The sequence below is a fragment of the Lethenteron reissneri genome, chromosome 69 (assembly GCF_015708825.2).
Source record: "Lethenteron reissneri isolate LAM-NWPU_2019-01 chromosome 69, ASM1570882v1, whole genome shotgun sequence".
Lineage (NCBI taxonomy): Eukaryota > Metazoa > Chordata > Hyperoartia > Petromyzontiformes > Petromyzontidae > Lethenteron > Lethenteron reissneri.
In genome coordinates this window covers 7,523,076-7,547,369 of record NC_083847.1, presented here as the reverse complement: position 1 = coordinate 7,547,369, position 24,294 = coordinate 7,523,076, and the positions used below count along the sequence as shown (strand labels likewise).

Here is a 24,294-nt window from a genome sequence, read left to right as displayed (position 1 = left end):
CGGTCCAGGTCTATAGCCAATGGGAGGAAGCCTAGGGGCGTGGCCCTGACGTGATGGCAAAGTGACAACTGTAAGGATTGGTTCTGCTGGCTTTGGCCACAGCCAATGGGGAGACGAGTCAGGGGCGTGGTCCCGGGAGCCTACGGTGGAGTCTGGAATATTCCATAGAGGCTAACCAGGATTGGTGGAAACGTACCACGTGACCCGGGTATTAAATATGGGTGGAGACGAACGACACGTGGTCAGAACTGGAACGAACGGAGGAGGAGGCCACGCGAGCTGTAATGAAAAGTGAATAATAGACCGGATTCCAGAAGTCGCCTCAATGACCTTTATTACATCAACATCCTGGTGTGTCTGCTCCCCGGCCCGCCACACCAAACGGGCTGGTGGTGGAGGGTGTTGACGACACAACATTCACAACTCAGTCGGTCTAACCCGCACACAGCAAGACTTTATTGTGGAATCATCGCCCCGGCCGGAATCGTTGCTGATCGCTGCTACGTCCGGCCGTGAGAGTCACTCCCTTGGGACATTGCTGGGTGAGTGGGTGAGTGGGTGAGTGAGTGGGTGAGTGGGTGGGTGAGTGGGTGGGTGGGTAGGTGAGTGGGTGGGTGGGTGAGTGGTTGGGTGAGTTGGTGAGTGCGTGGGTTAGTGAATGAGTGGTTGAGTGAGTGTGTGAGTGGGGAGTGAGTAAGTCAGTGAGTGAGTGAGTAGGTGAGTGAGTGCGTGAGTGAGTGGGTGAGTGAGTGAGTGGGTGGGTGGGTGAGTGGGTGAATGAGTGGGTGAGTGAGTGGATAAGTGAGTGAGTTGGTGAGTGAGTGGGTGAGTGAGCGAGTGGGTGAGTGAGTGGGTGGGTGAGTAAGTAAGTGGGTGAGTGGGTGAGTGCGTGGGTGAGTGGGTGGGTGAATGAGTGGGTGATTGAGTGAGTGATTAAGTGATTGAGCGAGTGGGTGAGTGAGTGAGTGGGTGAGTGGATGAGTGAGTGGGTGGGTGAGTGAGTAAGTGGGTGAATGAGTGGGTGAGTGATTGGATGGGTGAGTGGATGGGTGAGTGGGTGGGTGAGGGTTGTCAGCCCCTGCTCTGAGCCGGCGTGAGTCCGAGCTCAGCGAGGTCACAAACGTCCACGTGGGCATCCTCCAGCGCCAGGTCAGAGAAGGTCAACTCCAGCTCCACCTGGGGGGTTCGTGGGGGGGGGTACGTGGGGGGGGGGGGGGGTGAGTGTGGGGGGGGGCGGGGATAGTAGTATAAAAAATGCTTCAATTCGCTTTAAACTATTGTCATTGTAGTGCGTATTTAATGTGGCGTTGCACTCTGATGTCTATTTAATTAAATAGAACGTGACGTCATTTATGGACGGCCCCTTAGTGGTAGACCAACATTATAGAACTTCCGTGTCCTGAGGGTACCCGCACCCGGCCATACCCGTACCCTACCCGTACCCGGCCGGGTATCAGGTAGGGTACGGGTATCGGGTACCTGATTGCGACCTCTGGGATGAAGCCATGTTGCAGGCGCGGGTGGGTTGATTCTAGGAACTTGAATTGTGAGAAGAGACAAGACGTTGGGAAATGAGTGACACACGGTGACTCACCAGTGACTCACGGCCTACCCGGCTACCCGTACCCGGCCGAACCAGGGTCGCAAACGGGTACCCGGCTACCCGTACCCGGCTGGGTACGGGTAGCCGGGTATCGGGTAGGGTACGGGTATCGGATACCCGGTTGCGACCTCTGCCATGAGGCGTTGCCCTCTGGTCTGAAGCTGTTTGAGACGAGGCTCTAAAGAAAGCTGCCCCTCTGGTGTGTGCCAATCAGTTTCAAAAACAATGCATCATCATCATCATCTACTACCAGAGCATGTGTGTGGTGTATAGTGTAGTGTATAGTGTAGTGTAGTGTATAGTGTAGTGTGTAGCGTAGTGTATAGTGTAGTGTATAGTGTAGTGTATAGTGTAGTGTATAGTGTAGTGTATAGTGTAGTAGTGTATAGTGTCGTGTAGAGTGTATAGTGTAGTGTATAGTGTAGTAGTGTATAGTGTAGTGTATAGTGTAGTAGTGTATAGTGTAGTGTATAGTGTAGTAGTGTATAGTGTAGTATGCTAGTACAGCCCACGTGTTAAACATTGTTGTTGGCGCGTTAAGACGTCGAACCTGACCTCAGTGATGTCTCCAACGATGGGAATGACGGCCGACCCGTAGCTGATGGAGGCACGACTTTCCATCTGCAGGCCGGGCAGTCCGCCTCCGACGGGCTGTGAACGGGCACAGGGGTCCCCAGCCCAGGTGATGATGGCGGTGGTGGTGGTGGTGGGCACCCACTTTGTGTGTGTGGGTCTGTGTGTCTGTGTGTGTGGGTGGGTGTGGGTCTGTGTGTGTATCTGTCAGTGTGTCTGTATGTGGATCTGTGTGTGTGGGTCTGTGTGTGGGTGTGGGTCTGTGTGTGGGTCTGTGTGTGTATCTGTCAGTGTGTCTGTGTGTGTCTGTATGTGGGTCTGTGTGTGTGGGTCTGTGTGTGTATCTGTCAGTGTGGGTCTGTGTGTGTGGGTCTGTGTGTGTGGGTCTGTGTGTGTGGGTCTGGTGACCCATTGACCTCTCACCCTGCTGACCCAATGACCTCTCACCCTGCTGACCCAGTGACCTCTCACCTTGCTGACCCAGTGACCTCTCACCCTGCTGACCCAATGACCTCTCACCCTGCTGACCCAAATGACCTCTCACCCTGCTGACCCAATGACCTCTCACCCTGATGACACAGTGACCTCTCACCCTGCTGACCCAATGACCTCTCACCCTGCTGACCGAATGACCTCTCACCCTGCTGACCCAATGACATCTCACCCTGCTGACCAAATGCCCTCTCACCTTGCTGACCCAATGACCTCTCACCCTGCTGACCCAATGACCTCTCACCTTGATGGCCCAGGGCTTGCGGCCTACGTATGAGAAGAAGAGGCACTTGGAGCGGTGCCGCGTGGTGGGCAGCGTGACGCGCGCCACGCTCGGACGTGGCGACGTCAGGTGCAGCAGCTTCTGGGCTGAGCACCACAACCACCACAACCACAACCACCACCACCACCACAACCAACACGACAAGCGCCTGCGGTTAGAACGGTCGGTTACGTGCGGTGCGGATGAAGTTCTATGTTCATCGCGATCATCACCACCGCCATTAACACCAACACCACCACCACTACAAACAACATCACCACGACCTCCAACACCACCACCACCACCACCAACACAACAACAACATCACTACCATCACAACCACCAACACCAACACCACCACCACAAACAACATCACCACCATCACAACCACCACCAACACCATCACTACTACTACAAACAACATCACCACCGCCACCAACAACACCAGCACTACAAACAACATCACCATCATCACAACCACCACCACAACCACCACCACAAACACCACCACCACAAACAAAATCACCACCATCACAACCACCACCATCACAACCACCACCACCAACAGCACCACCATCACGACCGCCACCACGACCGCCACCACCACCAACACCACCATCACCACCACCATCACAACCACCAACAGCACCACCACGAACAAAATCACCACCATCACAACCACCACCACGACCTCTACCACCATCACCACAACCACCACCACAACCACCAGTGAACGGGTGAGTGAGTGCGTGGGTGAGTAAGTGAGTGAATGGGTGACTGGAGGAATGATAGAGTGGGTGAGTAAGTGAGTGAGTGAGCGAATGGGAGGCTGAGTGGATGAGTGAATGAGTGAGGGAGCAGGTGAGTGAGTCAGTGAGTGGGTGGGTGGCTGAGTGAGTGCGCAAGTGGGTGGATCAGTAGATGAGCGAGTGAGTGAGCGAGTGAGTGAGTGAGTGGGGGAGTGAGTGGGTGGGTGAGTGGATGAGTGAGTGACCGAGTGGGTGAGCGAGCGAGTGAGTGGGTGATTGAATGGGTGAGCCGGTGGCTAAGTGGATGAGTGAGTGAGAGAGTGGCTGAGCGAGTGGGTGAGCTAGCGAGTGAGTGCGTGAGTGAGTGGCTGAGTGGATACGTGAGTTAGTGAGCGAGTGGGTGACTGAGTGGGTGACTGAGTGGGTGAGTGAGTGAGTGGGTGAGTGGGTGAGTTGGTGACTGAGTGGGTGGGTGGTTGATTGCATTTGTGAGTAGGTAAGTGAGCTAGTGGGTGGGTGAGTGGGTGAGTGAGTGGGTGAGTGAATGAGTGATTGGTTGAGTGAGTGGGTGGGTGAGTGTGTGAGTGAGTTGGTGAGTGAGTGAGTGGGTGAGTGAGTGGGTGCGTGAGTGTGTGAGTGAGTGGGTGAGTGGGTGAGTGAGTGAGTGGGTGTGTGAGTGTGTGAGTGAGTTGGTGAGTGAGTGAGTGGGTGACTGAGTGGGTGCGTGGGTGAGTGAGTGGGTGAGTGAGTGGGTGCGTGAGTGGGTGCGTGAGTGGGTGAGTGAGTGGGTGACTGAGTGGATCAGTGAGTGAGTGAGTGGGTGAGTAAGTGAGTGAGTGGGTAACTGAGTGACTGAGTGGGTGAGTGAGTGAGTGGGTGGGTGAGTGACTGAGTGGGTGACTCACTTTCCACCGTTCGGAGGTTTGCCTCTTTAGGGCGGATCACGCAAACTCCCTCCATGCAACTCTTCACTTCGTTAGCGGCTGTGGGTGGCATGAACATCATTTCAATTCACTGTCATCATCATCACCATCATCACCACCATCATATCGATTGTTACATGGGATACATTTTTGTTGGCAGTGTCAAAGTATAAACAAAATTAGAATAGGGGCCTGTTCTTTTTTTTGTCAGTAACACCACACAGGAGGCTCGTGAAGGACGCTGCTTCTGCTACTGGTCAGTGCCAGGCTAGGTGCACCTTGAGGCTACTGGGCAGTTGGAGGCAGTCGCCCTCCAGCAACAACGGAGGGCGGAGGAGCGACGCTCACAACAACGAGCGGAGCGCCGGGTGGCTAAAGCACAGCAAGTTGGCACAGTAGGGGGCACAGGTGGTGCATCAGCCAGTCATCTTGGTCATCTCGGTCAGTCGACCCGTGGCACCTGCTGGGTCTGCCCCGTGACCTCCTGCCAGCGGGCGTTCGACACTTCACGTGGCAGCCTCAAGGTGCACTTGGCCTGGCGGTTGTGGTTGTTGTTGTTGATGATGTTCTGGTCGATGTTTTTGTTTTGGCGGTGGTTATTGTGGTTATCGTTATTATTGTGGTTGTTGTTTTGGTCATTGTGAGTGTTATTGTGGTTGTCGCTGTTGTTGCCATTGTCGTGGTTGTGGTTGTCGTGGTTGTGGTTGTCGTGGTTGTTGTGGTTGTCGTGGTCGTGGTTGTCGTAGTTATGGTCGTCGTGGTTGTCGTGGTTGTTATGGTTATGGTTGTTGTGGTTGTAGTTGTGGTTATGGTTGTGGTTGTTTTGCTTGTCGTGGTTGTGGTCGTGGTTGTGGTTGTCGTGGTTGGGGTCGTGGTTGTCGTGGTCGTGGTTGTTGTGGTTGTTGTTATGGTTGTTGTGGTTGTGGTTGTCATGGTTATAGTGGTTGTCATGGTTGTCGTGGTCGTGGTTGTCGTGGTTGTTGTGGTTGTCGTGGTTGTGGTCGTGATCGTGGTCGTAGTTGTCATGGTTGTCGTGGTCGTGGTTGTTGTGGTCGTGGTTATAGTTGTGGTGGTTGTCGTGGTCATGGTTATAGTTGTGGTTGTGGTTATGGTCGTGGTTGTCGTGGTTGTGGTCGTGGTTGTGGTTGTTGTGGTTTTGGTTGTTATGGTTGTGGTGGTTGTGGTTGTCATGGTCGTGGTTGTCGTGGTTGTTGTGGCTGTCGTGGTTGTTGTGGTTTTGGTTGTTATGGTTGTGGTGGTTGTGGTTGTCATGGTCGTGGTTGTCGTGGTTGTTGTGGCTGTCGTGGTTGTTGTGGTTTTGGTTGTTATGGTTGTGGTGGTTGTGGTTGTCATGGTCGTGGTTGTCGTGGTTGTTGTGGCTGTCGTGGTTGTTGTGGTTTTGGTTGTTATGGTTGTGGTGGTTGTGGTTGTCATGGTCGTGGTTGTCGTAGTTGTGCCCCACCAGGTGCCCGTTCGCACGCCAACTTCTCGGCGTCCCAGAGTCCGCGGTTGCAGGCGATGGACGAGTCCCTCCGGGGCGCCAGGCCGGCGTCGCAGGTGAGGTCGGCGCTCACCGAGCCCGTAGCGCTGCGCACTCGCACCGAGCCGCGGGCCACCGGCACCGCGTCCGGGCAGCACGACGGCTCCGGCACCAGGCGGCCGCGCTCGCAGCTACACCGGTGCGGTGGTGGTGGGGGGGGGGGGGGTGGTGGTGGGGGGGGGTGGTGGTGGTGGTGGGGGGGGGTGGTGGTGGGGGGGTGGTGGGGGGTGGTGGGGGTGGTGGTGGTGGTGGTGGGGGGGGTGGTGGTGGTGGTGGGGGGGTGGTGGTGGGGGGGTGGGGTGGTGGTGGTGGTGGTGGGGGGGTGGTGGGGGGGGGGGGTAGTGGTTGTGGTGGTGGTGGTGATGACAGTGGTGGTGGCGGTGGTGGTAGTGGTGATGGTTGTGGTGGTGATGATGGTGGTGACAGTGGTGGTGATGATGGTGGTGGTGGTGGTCGTGATGACAGCGGTGGTGGTGGTGATGATGATGATGGTGGTGGTGGTTATGGTGGTGACAGTGGTGGCGGTGGTGGTGGTGACAGTGGTGGTGGTGGTGGTAATGATGGTGGTGGTGATGATGATGGTGGTGGTGGTGACAGTGGTGGAAGAGAGGGGAGGGGGGTCACAGAGGTAGTCAGAGGCAGGGGGTAGATTGTGTGATCGGCAGTGGTGGCGGTAGTGGTGGTGGTGGTAGTGGTGGTGGTAGTAGTGGTGGTGGTCATGGTGGTGGTGGCGGTAGCGCTTGCGGTTGTAGTGGTGGTGGTGGTAGTGGTGGTGGTAGTGATGGTGGTCATGGTGGTGGTGGCGGTAGTGCTTGCGGTTGTAGTGGCGGTGGTTGTGGTGTTGTTAGTGTTAGTGGCGGTGGTTGTGGTGTTGTTAGTGTTAGTGGCGGTGGTGTTGGTAGTGGCGGTGGCGGTGGTGTTGGTAGTGGTGGTGGTGTTGGTAGTGGTGGTGGTAGTGGCGGTGGTGTTGGTAGTGGCGGTGGTGTTGGTAGTGGCAGTGGCAGTGGTGTTGGTAGTGGCGGTGGTGTTGGTAGTGGCGGTGGTGTTCTTAGTGGCGGTGGCGGTGGTGTTGGTAGTGGTGGTGGTAGTGGCGGTGGTAGTGGTGGTGGTGGTAGTGGCGGTGGTGTTGGTAGTGGCAGTGGCGGTGGTGTTGTTAGTGGCGGTGGCGGTGTCAGTGTTAGTGGTGGTGGTAGTGGCGGTGGTGTTGGTAGTGGCGGTAGTGGTAGTGGCGGCGGTGGTAGTGGCCGTGGCGGTGGTAGTGTTGGTAGTGGCGGTAGTGGCCGTGGCGGTGGTGGTAGTGGTGGTGGTAGTGGCAGCGGTGGTGGTGGAGCGGCGAGCGAGGGAGGCCTCACCGAGTGGGGCCTGCGATGGTCACAAATCCTTTCTTGCAGCTCACGGACAGCGAGCCCGGCTCGCGGCCCTTGCCGATGCTGCTGACGTGCAGGTAGCTCTTGGGGTCCGTGTCACACTTACCTGAGACGGGGAGGGTGAGGTTATACACTACACTATACACTACACTATACACTACACTATACACTACACTATACACGACTATATACACTATACACTACACTATACACTACTATACACTAAACTATACACTACACTATACACTACACTATACACTACTATACACTACTATACACTACTATACACTACACTACACTATACACTACACTATACACTACACTATACTACTATACACTACACTATACACTACACTATACACTACTATATACACTATACACTACTATACACTACACTATACACTACACTATACACTACACTATACACTACTATATACACTACTATACACTACTATACACTACACTATACACTACACTATACACTACACTATACACTACACTATACACTACACTACTATACACTACTATACACTACACTATACACTACACTACTATACACTACTATACACTACTATACACTACACTACACTATACACTACACTATACACTACTATACTACACTATACACTACTATACACTATACACTACACTATACTACTATACACTACACTATACACTACACTATACACTACACTATACAGTACTATATACACTATACACTACTATACACTACACTATACACTACACTATACACTACACTATACACTACTATATACACTACACTATACACTACACTATACACTACACTATACACTACACTATACACTACTATACACTACTATACACTACACTATACACTACACTATACACTACACTATACAATACACTACTATACACTACACTATACACTACACTATACACTACTATATACACTATACACTACTATACACTACACTATACACTACACTATACACTACACTATACACTACTATATACACTACTATACACTACTATACACTACACTATACACTACACTATACACTATACACTACACTATACACTACTATACACTACTATACACTACACTATACACTACACTATACACTACACTATACACTACACTACAATATACACTACACTATACACTACTATACACTACTATACACTACACTACAATATACATTACACTATACACTACTATACACTACTATACACTACACTATACACTACACTATACACTACACTATACACTACACTATATACTACACTATACACTACACTACAATATACACTACACTATACACTACTATACACTACTATACACTACTATACACTACACTATACACTACACTATACACTACTACACACTACACTACACACTACACTACACACTACACTATACACTACACTATACACTACACTACTACACTACACTATACACTACACACTACACTATACACTACACTATACACTACTACACTATACACTACCACACTACTACACTATACACTATACACTACACTATACACTACACACTACACTACACATGCGTGTCAGGTGAAATGACGCACGCTCCTTGCAGGCGAACGCTTTCACGTCAAAGGCTCCTGATCTGCACGCGGCCTGAGCTCCCTTGGCCGGCTCGTAGCCCTCGTCACACGTGAGCAGCGCCAGGAGGCGCTCGCGATCCACGGACACGCGGCCGTTCTGTACCGTGGAGGGCGGCCGGGCACAGCACACCGGGGTCGGCTCCCAAACTCCCGCGTGGCAGCTGTGTGGGGTGGTGGAGGTGGGTAGAGTGGTAGGGGGTGGTGAGACACTGGGTGGTGGTGGTGGTGGGTAGAGTGGTAGGGGGTGGTGAGACACTGGGTGGTGAGACACTGGGTAGTGAGACACTGGGTGGTGAGACACTGGGTAGTGAGACACTGAGTGGTGAGACACTGGGTGGTGAGACACTGGGTGGTGGTAGTGGTAGGTATAGTGGTAGGGGGTGGTGAGACACTGGGTAGTGAGACACTGGGTGGTGAGACACTGGGTAGTGAGACACTGGGTAGAGAGACACTGGGTGGTGAGACACTGGGTAGTGAGACACTGGGTGGTGAGACACTGGGTGGTGAGACACTGGGTAGTGAGACACTGGGTAGTGAGACACTGGTGGTGAGACACTGGGTAGTGAGACACTGGGTAGAGAGACACTGGGTGGTGAGACACTGGGTAGTGAGACACTGGGTGGTGAGACACTGGGTAGTGAGACACTGGGTAGTGAGACACTGGGTAGTGAGACACTGGGTGGTGAGACACTGGGTGGTGAGACACTGGGGGTGAGACACTGGTGGTGAGACACTGGGTAGTGAGACACTGGGTGGTGAGACACTGGGTGGTGAGACACTGGGTAGTGAGACACTGGGTGGTGAGACACTGGGTGGTGAGACACTGGGTAGTGAGACACTGGGTGGTGAGACATGGGTAGTGAGACACTGGGTGGTGAGACACTGGGTGGTGAGACACTGTGTGTGAGACACTGGGTGGTGAGACACTGGGTGGTGAGACACTGGGTGGTGAGACACTGGTGTGGGTGAGACACTGGGTAGTGAGACACTGGGTGGTGAGACCTGTGGGTGAGAACACTGGGTAGTGAGACACTCGGGTTGGTGAGACACTGGTGGTGAGGACTACGGGTAGTGAGACACTGGGTGGTGAGACACTGGGTGGTGAGACACTGGGTTAGTGAGACACTGGGTGGTGAGGAAAGGGTAGGAGACACTGGGTATGAGACACCTGGGTGATGAGACATGGGTAGTGAGACACTGGGTGGGAGACACTGGGTGGTGAGACACTGGGTAGTGAGACACTGGGTGGTGAGACACTGGGTAGTGAGACACGGGTGGTGAGACACTGGGTGGTGAGACACTGGGTGGTGAGACACCTGGGTAGTGAGGACACTGGGTGGTGAGACACTGGGTAGTGAGACACTGGGTAGTGAGACACTGGGTAGAGAGACACTGGGTGGTGAGACACTGGGTGGTGAGACACTGGGTAGTGAGACACTGGGTGGTGAGACACTGGGTAGTGAGACACTGGGTAGTGAGACACTGGGTGGTGAGACACTGGGTAGAGAGACACTGGATAGTGTGACACTGGGTAGTGAGACACTGGGTAGTGAGACACTGGGTGGTGAGACACTGGGTAGTGAGACACTGGGTGGTGAGACACTGGGTGGTGAGACACTGGGTAGTGAGACACTGGGTAGTGAGACACTGGGTGGTGAGACACTGGGTAGTGAGACACTGGGTGGTGAGACACTGGGTGGTGAACCACTGGGTGGTGAGACACTGAGTAGTGAGACACTGGGTAGTGAGACACTGGGTAGTGAGACACTGGGTGGTGAGACACTGGGTAGAGAGACACTGGGTGGTGAGACACTGGGTGGTGAGACACTGGGTAGTGAGACACTGGGTGGTGAGACACTGGGTGGTGAGACACTGGGTGGTGAGACACTGGGTAGTGAGAGACTGGGTAGTGAGACACTGGGTAGAGAGACACTGGGTAGTGAGACACTGGGTGGTGAGACACTGGATGGTGAGACACTGGGTGGTGAGACACTGGATAGTGAGACACTGGGTAGTGAGACACTGGGTAGAGAGACACTGGGTGGTGAGACACTGGGTGGTGAGACACTGGGTGGTGAGACACTGGATAGTGAGATACTGGGTAGAGAGACACTGGGTAGTGAGACACTGGGTGGTGAGACACTGGGTGGTGAGACACTGGGTGGTGAGACACTGGGTGGTGAGACACTGGGTGGTGAGACACTGGGTAGTGAGACACTGGGTAGTGAGACACTGGGTAGTGAGACACTAGGTGGTGAGACACTGGGTGGTGAGACCCTGGGTGGTGAGACACTGGGTGGTGAGACACTGGATAGTGAGAAGAGGCTCTCATAGTAGTAGGTTTTTACCCTTTCAACTGGTACAAAAACTGACACCTTTGTACAAGGCATCATGTTTGCAATAACCACAACACAAGCAGTCAAGATGCAAACAAAAAGAAACAACTCTGATGATGATAATGATATGCACTGTCCTTGAAGTTGATTGGTCCACACCCGAGACAGCTTTCCTTAGAGCCTAGTTTCCATTGGTGTTGGACCAGATGACGCCAAAAGGCGTACAACTCAAAGACAGCGCACTATCAGAGTATTGAGAGCTCGGGATAAGCATTTACACTATGAGACCTCCTTTACCAGTGTCAAAATATAGTGATAGGTTTTCACCCTTTCAACTGGTACAAAAACTGACACCTTTATACGAGGCATCATGAGTTTGGGGGGGGGGGGGGGGTCAAACTCACGTGACGCGGTTGTAGCCCTCGTAGCCGACGGCGCAAGTGAGGCTGCTACTGAAGTTGTGACGCACCGAGTCACCCGTCATGGCGATCTCGCCGTGGGTCACCACCAGCCTGCGGCACGGCTCTGTGGGACACTCAACGACTCACTCAACCACTCACTCACTCAACCACTCACTCAACCACTCACTCACTCACACACTCACTCAACCACTCACTCACTCACCCACACACTCACTCACTCAGCCACTCACTCACTCAACCACTCACTCACTCAACCACTCACTCAACCACTCACTCAGTCACTCACTCAGTCACTCAACCACTCACTCAACCACTCACTCAACCACTCACACAACCACTCACTCAACCACTCACTCAACCACATAACCACTCATTCACTCAAACACTCACTCACTCAACCACTCACTCACTCACTCAACCACACACTCACCCACACACTCACTCACTCAACCACTCACTCACTCAACCACCCACACACTCACTCACTGTGAGTGTGTCTGTGTGTGTGTCTGTGTGTCTGTGTGTGTGTCTGTCTGTGTGTTTCTGTGTGTATCTCTGTGTGTCTGTGTGTGTGTCTGTGTGTGTGTCTGTGTGTATCTCTGTGTCTATATCTGTGTGTGTATCTCTGTGTGTGTCTGTGTGTGTGTCTGTGTGTGTGTCTGTGTGTGTGTCTGTCTGTATGTTTCTGTGTGTATCTCTGTGTGTCTGTGTGTGTGTCTGTGTGTGTGTCTGTGTGTATCTCTGTGTCTGTATCTGTGTGTGTATCTCTGTGTGTGTCTGTGTGTGTGTCTGTGTGTGTGTCTGTGTGTATCTCTGTGTGTGTCTGTGTGTGTGTCTCTGTATCTCTGTGTCAGCACTCACCCCACCACCCCCAACTAACCTGGCTCACACACGGGCATGTTCAGCTTGCCCCCCAGGCAGCTGCCGTCCAGTGGCCCCGCGGGCACGAACTTCTTGAGGCAGGCGAAGCGCACGGCCGAGCGAGCGGGCACCGCGTACTCCGTGTCGCTGAAGAAGCTCACGAATCGAGACCCCGTGCGGTAACGGGACTTGAACTCAGCCTCCAACTCCAGGTGTAGAGGCTTCAGCTGGCTCTCTTTCACTCGGCACGCCTCTGTGCAGGTGAGAGGGGGTGAGGATAGGTGAGGAGGGTGGAGTGAGGGCAGGTGAGGGGGGTGAGGGGGGGTGAGGGGGGGTGAGGGGCGAGCTCCAGGTGTAGAGGCTTCAGCTGGCTCTCTTTCACTCGGCACACCTCTGTGCAGGTGAGGGCAGGTGAGGATAGGTAAGGGCAGGTGAGGGCAGGTGAGGGGGTGAGGGGGGGTGAGGGGAGAGCTCCAGGTGTAGAAGCTTCAGCTGGCTATCTTTCACTCGGCACGCCTCTGTGCAGGTGAGGGCAGGTGAGGATAGGTGAGGAGGGTGGAGTGAGGGCAGGTGAGGGGGGTGAGGGGGGGTGAGGGGGGGTGAGGGGAGAGCTCCAGGTGTAGAGGCTTCAGCTGGCTCTCTTTCACTCGGCACGCCTCTGTGCAGGTGAGAGGGCAGGTGAGGATAGGTAAGGGCAGGTGAGGGCAGGTGAGGGGGGTGAGGGGGGGTGAGGGGGGGTGAGGGGGGGGTGAGGGGAGAGCTCCAGGTGTAGAGGCTTCAGCTGGCTCTCTTTCACTCGGCACGCCTCTGTGCAGGTGAGAGGGGGTGAGGGGGGGTGAGGAGGGTGGGGTGAGGGCAGGTGAGGGGGGTGAGGGGGGGTGAGGGGGGGTGAGGGGAGAGCTCCAGGTGCAGAGGCTTCAGCTGGCTCTCTTTCACTCGGCACGCCTCTGTGCAGGTGAGGGCAGGTGAGGATAGGTAAGGGCAGGTGAGGGCAGGTGAGGGGGTGAGGGGGGGTGGGGAGGGTGGGGTGAGGGCAGGTGAGGGGGGTGAGGGGGGGTGAGGGGGGGTGAGGAGAGAGCTCCAGGTGTAGAAGCTTCAGCTGGCTCTCTTTCACTCGGCACGCCTCTGTGCAGGTGAGAGGGGGTGAGGGGGGGTGAGGAGGGTGGGGTGAGGGCAGGTGAGGGGGGTGAGGGGGGTGAGGGGGGGTGAGGGGAGAGCTCCAGGTGTAGAGGCTTCAGCTGGCTCTCTTTCACTCGGCACGCCTCTGTGCAGGTGAGAGGGGGTGAGGGGGGGTGAGGAGGGTGGGGTGAGGGCAGGTGAGGGGGGTGAGGGGGGGTGAGGGGAGAGCTCCAGGTGTAGAAGCTTCAGCTGGCTCTCTTTCACTCGGCACGCCTCTGTGCAGGTGAGAGGGCAGGTGAGGATAGGTAAGGGCAGGTGAGGGCAGGTGAGGGGGGTGAGGGGGGGTGAGGGGGGGTGAGGGGAGAGCTCCAGGTGTAGAGGCTTCAGCTGGCTCTCTTTCACTCGGCACGCCTCTGTACAGGTGAGGGCAGGTGAGGATAGGTGAGGAGGGTGGAGTGAGGGCAGGTGAGGGGGGTGAGGGGGGGTGAGGGGGGTGAGGGGAGAGCTCCAGGTGTAGAAGCTTCAGCTGGCTCTCTTTCACTCGGCACGCCTCTGTACAGGTGAGGGCAGATTTCTATGTAAAGCTTCTTTCGTGACTGCAGCAGCAGGGATTCATCTTCTTAGTTCTTTCGGTAAAGTCGTCACGTAGAAGGGAAGTAATAAAATAATAAAAAAATAAAACATAATTATTTTATTATGTTTTATTTTTATTAGTTTGGTTCTTTCGGTAAAGTCGTCACGTAGAAGGGAAGTAATAAAATAATACAAATAAAACATAATTATTTTATTATGTCTTATTTGTATTATTTTATTACTTCACTTCTACGTGACTTGACCGAAAGAACCAAGAAGAGGTGAGGGCAGGTGAGGGGGGGGGTGAGGGGGGGGTGAGGGGGGGTGAGGGGGGGTGAGGGGGGGGTGAGGGGGGGGTGAGGGGGGGGGTGAGGGGGGGGGACGCCTCTGTGCAGGTGGAGGAGGCTCGTGAAGGACGCTACTGGGCAGTTGGAGGCAGTCGCCCTCCAACAACAACGGAGGGCGGAGGAGCGACGCTCACAACAACGAGCGGAGCACCGGGTGGCTAAAGCACAGCAAGTTGGCACAGTAGGGGGCACAATTGGTGCATCAGCCAGTCATCTCGGTCATCTCGGTCAGTCGACCCGTGGCACCTGCTGAGTCTGCCCCGTGACCTCCTGCCAGCGGGCGTTCAACACATCACGTGGCCTCAAGGTGCACATGGCCTGGCACAAGCGTCATGGTGACGTCACCGCCACTTAGTAACAAATGGCGGTTGTTGTTGTGTGTACCTGTGTGTGTCTGTGTGTGTGTGTCTGTGTGTGTGTGTGTCTGTGTGTGTGTGTCTGTGTGTGTGTGTGTCTGTGTGTGTGTGTGTGTCTGTGTGTGTGTGTCTGTGTGTGTGTGTCTGTGTGTGTGTGTGTCTGTGTGTGTGTGCGTGTGTGTGTGTGGGGAGCGGTGGTGTAGTGGTTAGCGCGCTGCACTATGAACCCGGCGACCCGAGTTCGATTCCCGCTCACGGCCAACACTAGTGACGATTATCTGAACCGGTCCCGGGCCTCCCCTAGGTCGACTCAGCCTCAAATGAGTACCTGGTGCGGTGCGTAAACATCACCACTAGGGAGACAAAGGCGGCCGGGCGTGGTGCTGGCCACCCACCCCCTCGTTCGTGTACCGTTCCGGCCTTGATAGGTGCTCGCTAACAGCACTTGCCCCTACAGTCTGTTAAGGCTATACGGGGGATCTTTGTCTGTGTGTGCAGGCCTGGGCTCAGGGTTGTTCTTCGTGCTTTCGGAGTCCCTGACCCTCTGCTCACGATCATTAAGGACCTTCATGATGGTGAGCGGGCCTGGGTAAAACTACGTGGCCGGGAGTCGGAGCCTTTCCCTGTACACCTTGGGGTGCGACAGGGATGTCCTCTGGCTCCCATATTATTTCACATCTATTTTGACCACGTAGTTCGTGAAGCCTTCAATAGCTGTACCGGAGGAATTTCCATCTGATACAGATACAATGGGAGGCTGATCGATGCCCGGGTGCGGTCAAGGGATGGCTCCCTATTGGTCAACCACGTTATGTATGCCGATGATTTGGTAATTGCAGCTCACTCAGAGGAGGAGTTGGAGATGCTGCTGCTGAAACTGGAGCGTGCCACTAAGAGGTGGGGCCTTACCATCAGCCCCACCAAAACTAAGCACCTGCCTGGGTATTTTGTACCATCGGACACTCCACCCCCACAACTCCCAATCGGTGATGGGGCAGTAGTGGAGAGAGTGGAGAGTTTCCCATACCTGGGCAGTGTGCTCATGACCGGCTCCGGTTTAACAGCAGAGGTCTCAATCCGAATCAGTCGAGCGGCAATATCTTTTCATCGGTTGCGTAACGCTGTGTGGAAGCTACCTGGTTTGTCGCTCGGGTCTTCTCGGCCACGGTCATTCCCTCCCTTCTCTACGCTTGCGAAACGTGGACCCCCCTAATGGAACATCTTCACCGGTTAGAAACATTTAGGCTGGCCTGCCTACGATCAATCCTGGGTTTAACCTGCAGGCTGGATTGTGTGAGGAACTCACACATCCTCGAAAGATCTGGACAAAGTCTCATCGGTGAGCACCTCCGGCAGGCAAGGCTGCGTTGGCTGGGTCATGTAGCCCGCATGCCCAGCCACCGCATGCCTAAACAGCTTTTGTTCGGCCGGATCGAGGGGGCTAGACGGGCGCGGCACGGGCTGGAGAAGAGATGGAGTGATGTGGTACAGGAGGACGTGGAGCTGAGTGGACTTGCCGATGACTGGTACCAGCGGTGTCAAGATCGGCCTCTGTGGAGGAGGCTCGTGAAGGACGCTACTGGGCAGTTGGAGGCAGACGCTCACAACAACGAGCGGAGCGCCGGGTGAATAAAGCACAGCAAGTTGGCACAGTAGGGGGCACAGTAGGGGGCACAGGTAGTGAATCAGCCAGTCATCTCAGTCCTCTCAGTCAGTCGACCCGTGGCACCTGCTGGGTCTGCCCCGTGACCTCCTGCCAGCGGGCGTTCGACACTTCACGTGGCCTCAACGTGCACCTAGCCTGGCACAAGCGCCGTGGTGACGTCACCGCCACTTAGTGGCGAATGGCGGTTGTTGTTGTTGTGTGTGTCTGCGTGTGTCCGTGTATGTCTGTGTGTCTGTGTGTGGGAGCGGTAATGCGCTATGAACCTGGCGACCCGGGTTCGATTCCCGCTCACGGCTAACACCAGTGACGATTATCTGAACAGGTCCTGGGCCTCCCCTAGGTCGACTCAGCCTCAAATGAGTACCTGGTGCGGTGTGTAAACATCGCCACGGTGGAGACAAAGGCGGTCGGGCGTGGTGCTGGCCACCCACCCCCTCGTGTGCCGTTCCGGCCTTCATAGGTGCTCGCTAACAGCACTTGCCCCTACAGTCTGTTAAGGCTATACGGGGGATCTTTGTCTGTGTCTGTGTGTGTGCGTGTATGGTGCATCACCTTCGGCAGCGTGACCTCCCCACGGCAGGAGAGAGAGGCAGGCGCCCAGGACGTACAGAGCGAGATGCATGGCGCGATGATGATGGTGGTGGTCAGTCCCAAGGTCCAGTGGATAACGGTGTGGGCAGTGCAGGACACGGGGATTTAACTGAGGGGCGAGGTCATCCCCCCCCTCTCCTCCTGCTCCTGATGCCCCCAGACACTGCCCACTCAAACAAACAATGGCATACTCGCCCACACACCCTCCCACTCGCTCACTCGCCCGCCCGCTCGCTCACTCGCTCGCCCACCCACTCACTCGCTCGCCCACCCACTCACTCGCTCACCCACCCACTCGCCCGCCCACTCACCCACTCACTCGCCCACTCACCCACTCACTCGCCCACTCACCCACTCACTCGCCCACTCACCCACTCATTCGCCCGCCCACTCGCTCACTCACTCACCCACTCACCCACTCACTCACCCACTCACTAACCCACTCACTCACTAACCCACCCCCTCACTCACTCACCCACCCAATCACCCACCCATCCACTCACCTACCCACCCACTCACCCACCCCCTCACTCACTCACCCACCCAATCACCCACCCATCCACTCACCTACCCACCCACTCACCCACCCACTCACTCACTCACCCACCCACCCACCCACTCACCCACCCACTCACTAACCCACCCACCCACTCACCTCCCACCCACTCACCCACCCACCCACCCACTCACTCACTCACTCACCCACCCACCCATCCACTCACCAACCCACCAACCCACTCACCCAACCACCCATCCGCTCACTCGCTCACCCACTCACTCACTCACCCACTCACCCACCCACCCACCCAACTCACCCACGCACCCACCCACTCACCCACCCACTCACTCACTCACCCACTCACTCACCCACCCATCCACTCACCAACCCACTCACCCAACCACCCGCCCACTCACTCACTCACCCACTCACTCGCCCACTCACTCACCCACTCATACACTCAGCCACTCAGCCACTCGCACACACACCCACCCACTCACCCACCCACCCACTCACACACTCAGCCACTTGCACATTCACCCTCTCGCCCACTCACCAAATCACCCACTCACCCACCCACTCACTCACCCACCCATGCACTCACCCATTCACTCGCCCACTCACTCACCCACCCACTCGCCCACCCACTCGCCCACCCACTCACTCACCCACTCAAACACCCACCCACTCACCCACCCACCCACTCATCCACCCACCCACTCACCCATCCACCCACTCACCCACCCACTCACCCACTCACCCACCCATTTACTCGCCCACTTAAACACCCACCCACTCACCCACCCACCCACCCAAACACCCACCCACTCACTCTTCCACCCACCCACTCACCCACCCACCCACTCACCCATCCACCCACTCACCCACCCACTCATTCACCCACCCACTCACCCACCCACTCACCCACCCATTCACTTGCCCACTCAAACACCCACCCATCAGCCCATCGCTTCTCTAATCCGTGCCACTCAATCACCCACGCACCCACCCACTCATCCACCAAGTCACCCAGTCACCCACCCACTCACTAATCCACCCACTCACCCACTCACCCACTCACCCACACACTCATTCACCCATCAGCCCATATCTAGCCCGTGCCACTTACCCACCAAGTCACTCGCACAGTCACTCACTCATCACCTCATCTCTTCTCGAACCCGTGCCACTCACTCACCCACTCATCCACCCACCCACTCACCCACCCACTCACTCACCCACTCACCCACCCACTCACCCCCTCACCCACCCACCCACCCACTCACCCCCTCACCCACCCACTCACCCACCCACTCACTTATCCACCCACTCACTCACCTACTCACTCATCCACCCACTCACCCACCTACTCACTCATCCACCCACTCATCCACCCACTCACCCACCCACTCACTCACCCACCCACCCACTCACTCACTCATCCACCCACTCACCCACCCACTCACCCACCCACCCACTCACTCACTCATCCACCCACTCACCCACCCACTCACCCACCCACTCACCCACCCACTCACTCATCCACCCACTCACCCACCCACTCACCCACCCACTCACCCACCTACTCACTCATCCACCCACTCACTCACCCACTCATCCACCCACCCGCTAACCCAGCCACTCTCCGTGCGTGGCACGGGCATGTCTCTCTGTGTGTGGTCAATGATTGTTCATCTAATCGCTTTGGCCATGGAGGGCCGCATTGATGTCTGCCCACGAAAGTGCTGAGAAGGCACAGAGCCACCGCTGTTTACTGGCACTGTGTGTGTGAGTCTGTGTATGTGATTCTGTGTGTGTGAGTCTGTGTGTGTGAGTTTGTGTGTGTGAGTCTGTGTGTGTGAGTCTGTGTGTGAGTCTGTGTGTGAGACTGTGTGTGTGAGTCTGCGTATGTGAGTCTGCGTGTGTGAGTCTGCGTGTGTGTGAGTCTGTGAGTCTGTGTGTGTGTGAGTCTGTGTGTCTGAGTCTGTGTGTCTGAGTCTGTGTGTGTGAGTGTGTGAGTCTGTGTGTGTGAGTCTGTGTGTGTGAGTCTGTGTGTGTGTGTGAGTCTGTGTGTGTGAGTCTGCGTGTGTAGTGGGGCAATCTCCATTGGGTACAGATATAATGGGAAGCTGATAGATGCCCGGGTGCGATCAAGGGTTGGCTCCCTATTGATCAACCACGTTATGTATGCCGATGATTTGGTAATAGCTGCTCATTCAGAGGAGGAGTTGGAGACGCTGCTGCTGAGACTGGAGCGTGCCACTAAGAGGTGGGGCCTTACCATCAGCCCCACCAAAACGAAGCACCTGCCTGGGTTATTTGTACCATCGGACACTCCACCCCCACAACTCCCAATCGGTGATGGGGCAGTAGTGGAGAGAGTGGAGAGTTTCCCATACCTGGGCAGTGTGCTTATGACCGGCTCCAGTTTAACAGCAGAGGTCTCACTCCGAATCAGTCGAGCGGCAATATCTTTTCATCGGTTGCGTAACGCTGTGTGGAAACTACCTGGTCTGTCGCTCCGCACGAAGCTTCAGGTCTTCTCGGCCACAGTCATTCCCTCCCTTCTCTATGCTTGCGAAATGTGGACCCCCCTAATGGAGCATCTTCGCCGGTTGGAAACATTTAGGCTGGCCTGCCTACGATCCATCCTGGGTTTTAACCAGGTTGGATTGTGTGAGGAGCTCACAAATCCTTGAAAGATCTGGATAAAGTCCCATCGGTGAGCACCTCCGGGCAGGCAAGGCTGCGTTGGCTGGGTCATGTAGCCCGCATGCCCAGCCACCGCATGCCTCAACAGCTTTTGTTCGGCCGGATCGAGGGGGCTAGACGGGCGCGGCACGGGCTGGAGAAGAGATGGAGTGATGTGGTACAGGAGGACGTGGAGCTGAGTGGACTTGCCGATGACCGGTACCAGCGGTGTCAAGATCGGCCTCTGTGGAGGAGGCTCGTGAAGGACGCTACTGGGCAGTTGGAGGCAGTCGCCCTCCAGCAACAACGAAGGGCAGAAGAGCGACACTCACAACAACGAGCGCAGCGCCGGGCGGCTAAAGCACATCAAGTTTGCACAGCAGGGGGCACCGGTGGTGCATTGTGCAGTCATCTCAGTCAGTGGACCCATGACACCTGCTGGATCTGTCCCGTGACCTCCAGCCAGCGGGCGTTCTACACTTCAAGTGGCCTTAAGGTGCACATAGCCTGGCACAAGCGCCGTGGTGTGTGAGCCTAACATAATCTGTCCCTTATTCTTTAGGGGTGCTGCGTTGGCGAGATGTTAACTACCTCGCCTGGTACACAGGAGGAACCGCATTCGATCCCGACCCTGACGATGCTTGCAGCTGTATATTTGGAGTCTGTGTCTCAGTGCCCTCCGGGTCTCTGTGGGTCTGTATGGGTCTCAATGAGTATGGGTCTCTGTGGGTGTCTATGAGTCTGTATGGGTCTCTGAGTATGGGTCTCTGTGGGTCTGTATGGGTCTCAATGAGTATGGGTCTCTGTGGGTGTCTATGAGTCTGTATGGGTCTCTGAGTATGGGTCTCTGTGGGTCTGTATGGGTCTCAATGAGTATGGGTCTCTGTGGGTGTCTATGAGTCTGTATGGGTCTCTGAGTATGGGTCTCTGTGGGTCTGTATGGGTCTCAATGAGTATGGGTCTCTGTGGGTGTCTATGAGTCTGTATGGGTCTCTGAGTATGGGTCTCTGTGGGTCTGTATGGGTCTCAATGAGTATGGGTCTCTGTGGGTGTCTATGAGTCTGTATGGGTCTCTGAGTATGGGTCTCTGTGGGTCTGTATGGGTATCAATGAGTATGGGTCTCTGTGGGTGTCTATGAGTCTGTATGGGTCTCTGAGTATGGGTCTCTGTGGGTCTGTATGGGTCTCAATGAGTATGGGTCTCTGTGGGTGTCTATGAGTCTGTATGGGTCTCTGAGTATGGGTCTCTGTGGGTCTGTATGGGTCTCAATGAGTATGGGTCTCTGTGGGTGTCTATGAGTCTGTATGGGTCTCTATGAGTATGGGTCTCTGTGGGTCTGTATGGGTCTCTATGAGTATGGGTCTCTGTGGGTCTGTATGGGTCTCTATGAGTATGGGTCTCTGTGGGTGTCTATGAGTCTGTATGGGTCTCTATGAGTATGGGTCTCTGTGGGTCTGTATGGGTCTCTATGAGTATGGGTCTCTGTGGGTCTGTATGGGTCTCTATGAGTATGGGTCTCTGTGGGTGTCTATGAGTCTGTATGGGTCTCTATGAGTATGAGTCTCTGTGGGTCTGTATGGGTCTCTATGAGTATGGGTCTCTGTGGGTCTGTATGGGTCTCTATGAGTATGGGTCTCTGTGGGTGTCTATGAGTCTGTATGGGTCTCTATGAGTATGGGTCTCTGTGGGTCTGTATGGGTCTCTATGAGTATGGGTCTCTGTGGGTCTGTATGGGGTCTCTATGAGTATGGGTCTCTGTGGGTGTCTATGAGTCTGTATGGGTCTCTATGAGTATGGGTCTCTGTGGGTCTGTATGGGTCTCTATGAGTATGGGTCTCTGTGGGTCTGTATGGGGTCTCTATGAGTATGGGTCTCTGTGGGTGTCTATGAGTCTGTATGGGTATCTATGAGTATGGGTCTCTGTGGGTCTCTATGGGTCTCTATGAGTATGGGTCTCTGTGGATCTGTATGGGTCTCTATGAGTATGGGTCTCTGTGGATCTGTATGGGTCTCTATGAGTATGGGTCGCTGTGGGTCTCTATGAGTATCTGTGGGTCTGTATGGGTCTCTATGAGTATCTGTGGGTCTGTATGGGTCTCTATGAGTCTCTGTGGGTCTCTGTGAGTCCATATGAGTATGGGTCTATGTGGGTCTGTATGGGTCTCTATGAGTATGGGTCTCTGTGGGTGTCTATGAGTCTGTATGGGTCTCTATGAGTATGGGTCTCTGTGGGTCTGTATGGGTCTCTATGAGTATGATTCTCTATGGGTCTCTGCGGGTGTTTATGGGTCTCTATGAGTATGATTCTCTATGGGTCTCTGTGAGTCTGTATGGGTCTCTATGAGTATGGGTCTCTGTGGGTCTGTATGGGGTCTCTATGAGTATGGGTCTCTGTGGGTGTCTATGAGTCTGTATGGGTCTCTGAGTATGGGTCTCTGTGGGTCTGTATGGGTCTCAATGAGTATGGGTCTCTGTGGGTGTCTATGAGTCTGTATGGGTCTCTGAGTATGGGTCTCTGTGGGTCTGTATGGGTCTCTATGAGTATGGGTCTCTGTGGGTGTCTATGAGTCTGTATGGGTCTCTATGAGTATGGGTCTCTGTGGGTCTGTATGGGTCTCTATGAGTATGGGTCTCTGTGGGTCTGTATGGGTCTCTATGAGTATGGGTCTCTGTGGGTGTCTATGAGTCTGTATGGGTCTCTATGAGTATGGGTCTCTGTGGGTCTGTATGGGTCTCTATGAGTATGGGTCTCTGTGGGTCTGTATGGGTCTCTATGAGTATGGGTCTCTGTGGGTGTCTATGAGTCTGTATGGGTCTCTATGAGTATGGGTCTCTGTGGGTCTGTATGGGTCTCTATGAGTATGGGTCTCTGGGGCTGTATGGGGTCTCTATGAGTAGGGTCTCTGTGGGTGTCTATGAGTCTGTATGGGTCTCTATGAGTATGGGTCTCTGTGGGTCTGTATGGGGTCTCTATGAGTATGGGTCTCTGTGGGTGTCTATGAGTCTGTATGGGTCTCTGAGTATGGGTCTCTGTGGGTCTGTATGGGTCTCAATGAGTATGGGTCTCTGTGGGTGTCTATGAGTCTGTATGGGTCTCTGAGTATGGGTCTCTGTGGGTCTGTATGGGTCTCAATGAGTATGGGTCTCTGGGGTGTCTATGAGTCTGTATGGGTCTCTGAGTATGGGTCTCTGTGGGTCTGTATGGGTCTCAATGAGTATGGGTCTCTGTGGGTGTCTATGAGTCTGTATGGGTCTCTGAGTATGGGTCTCTGTGGGTCTGTATGGGTCTCAATGAGTATGGGTCTCTGTGGGTGTCTATGAGTCTGTATGGGTCTCTGAGTAGGGTCTCTGTGGGTCTTATGGGTCTCAATGAGTATGGGTCTGTGGGTGTCTATGAGTCTGTATGGGTCTCTGAGTATGGGTCTCTGTGGGTCTGTATGGGTCTCAATGAGTATGGGTCTCTGGGGTGTCTATGAGTCTGTATGGGTCTCTGAGTATGGGTCTGTGGGTCTGTATGGGTCTCAATGAGTATGGGTCTCTGTGGGTGTCTATGAGTCTGTATGGGTCTCTGAGTATGGGTCTCTGTGGGTCTGTATGGGTCTCAATGAGTATGGGTCTCTGTGGGTGTCTATGAGTCTGTATGGGTCTCTATGAGTATGGGTCTCTGTGGGTCTGTATGGGTCTCTATGAGTATGGGTCTCTGTGGGTCTGTA

The 24,294-nt window shown here is 54.7% G+C and overlaps 1 protein-coding gene across 1 annotated transcript; it reads right to left on the bottom strand.

Annotated features, from left to right (window-relative positions):
* Positions 1–308: 308 nt before the first annotated feature.
* On the bottom strand, positions 309–17,472 carry LOC133360516 (uncharacterized). The gene is made up of 10 exons (XM_061579297.1): positions 17,352–17,472; positions 12,758–12,991; positions 11,860–11,980; positions 9,081–9,280; positions 7,495–7,615; positions 6,065–6,273; positions 4,585–4,662; positions 2,913–3,037; positions 2,159–2,254; positions 309–1,176 (listed from the first exon to the last, which is right to left on the bottom strand). Exons 1-10 carry the CDS (start codon positions 17,419–17,421, stop codon positions 1,072–1,074), a joined length of 1,359 nt encoding a protein of 452 aa, XP_061435281.1. The 5' UTR covers positions 17,422–17,472; the 3' UTR covers positions 309–1,071.
* Between the last annotated feature and the right edge of the window lie 6,822 nt (positions 17,473–24,294).

What these genes read in the sequence shown, in the direction of transcription:
- LOC133360516 (XM_061579297.1), bottom strand. Translation starts at nt 17,421, where the DNA reads ATGCATCTCGCTCTGTACGTCCTGGGCGCCTGCCTCTCTCTCCTGCCG. An exon ending in AGCGTTCGCCTGCAAGGAGC is followed by an intron (nt 7,616 to 9,080) that starts GTGCGTCATTTC and finishes TCCCCGTCTCAG; the next exon opens with GTAAGTGTGACACGGACCCC. An exon ending in TCGTTGGAGACATCACTGAG is followed by an intron (nt 1,177 to 2,158) that starts GTCAGGTTCGAC and finishes CGAACCCCCCAG; the next exon opens with GTGGAGCTGGAGTTGACCTT.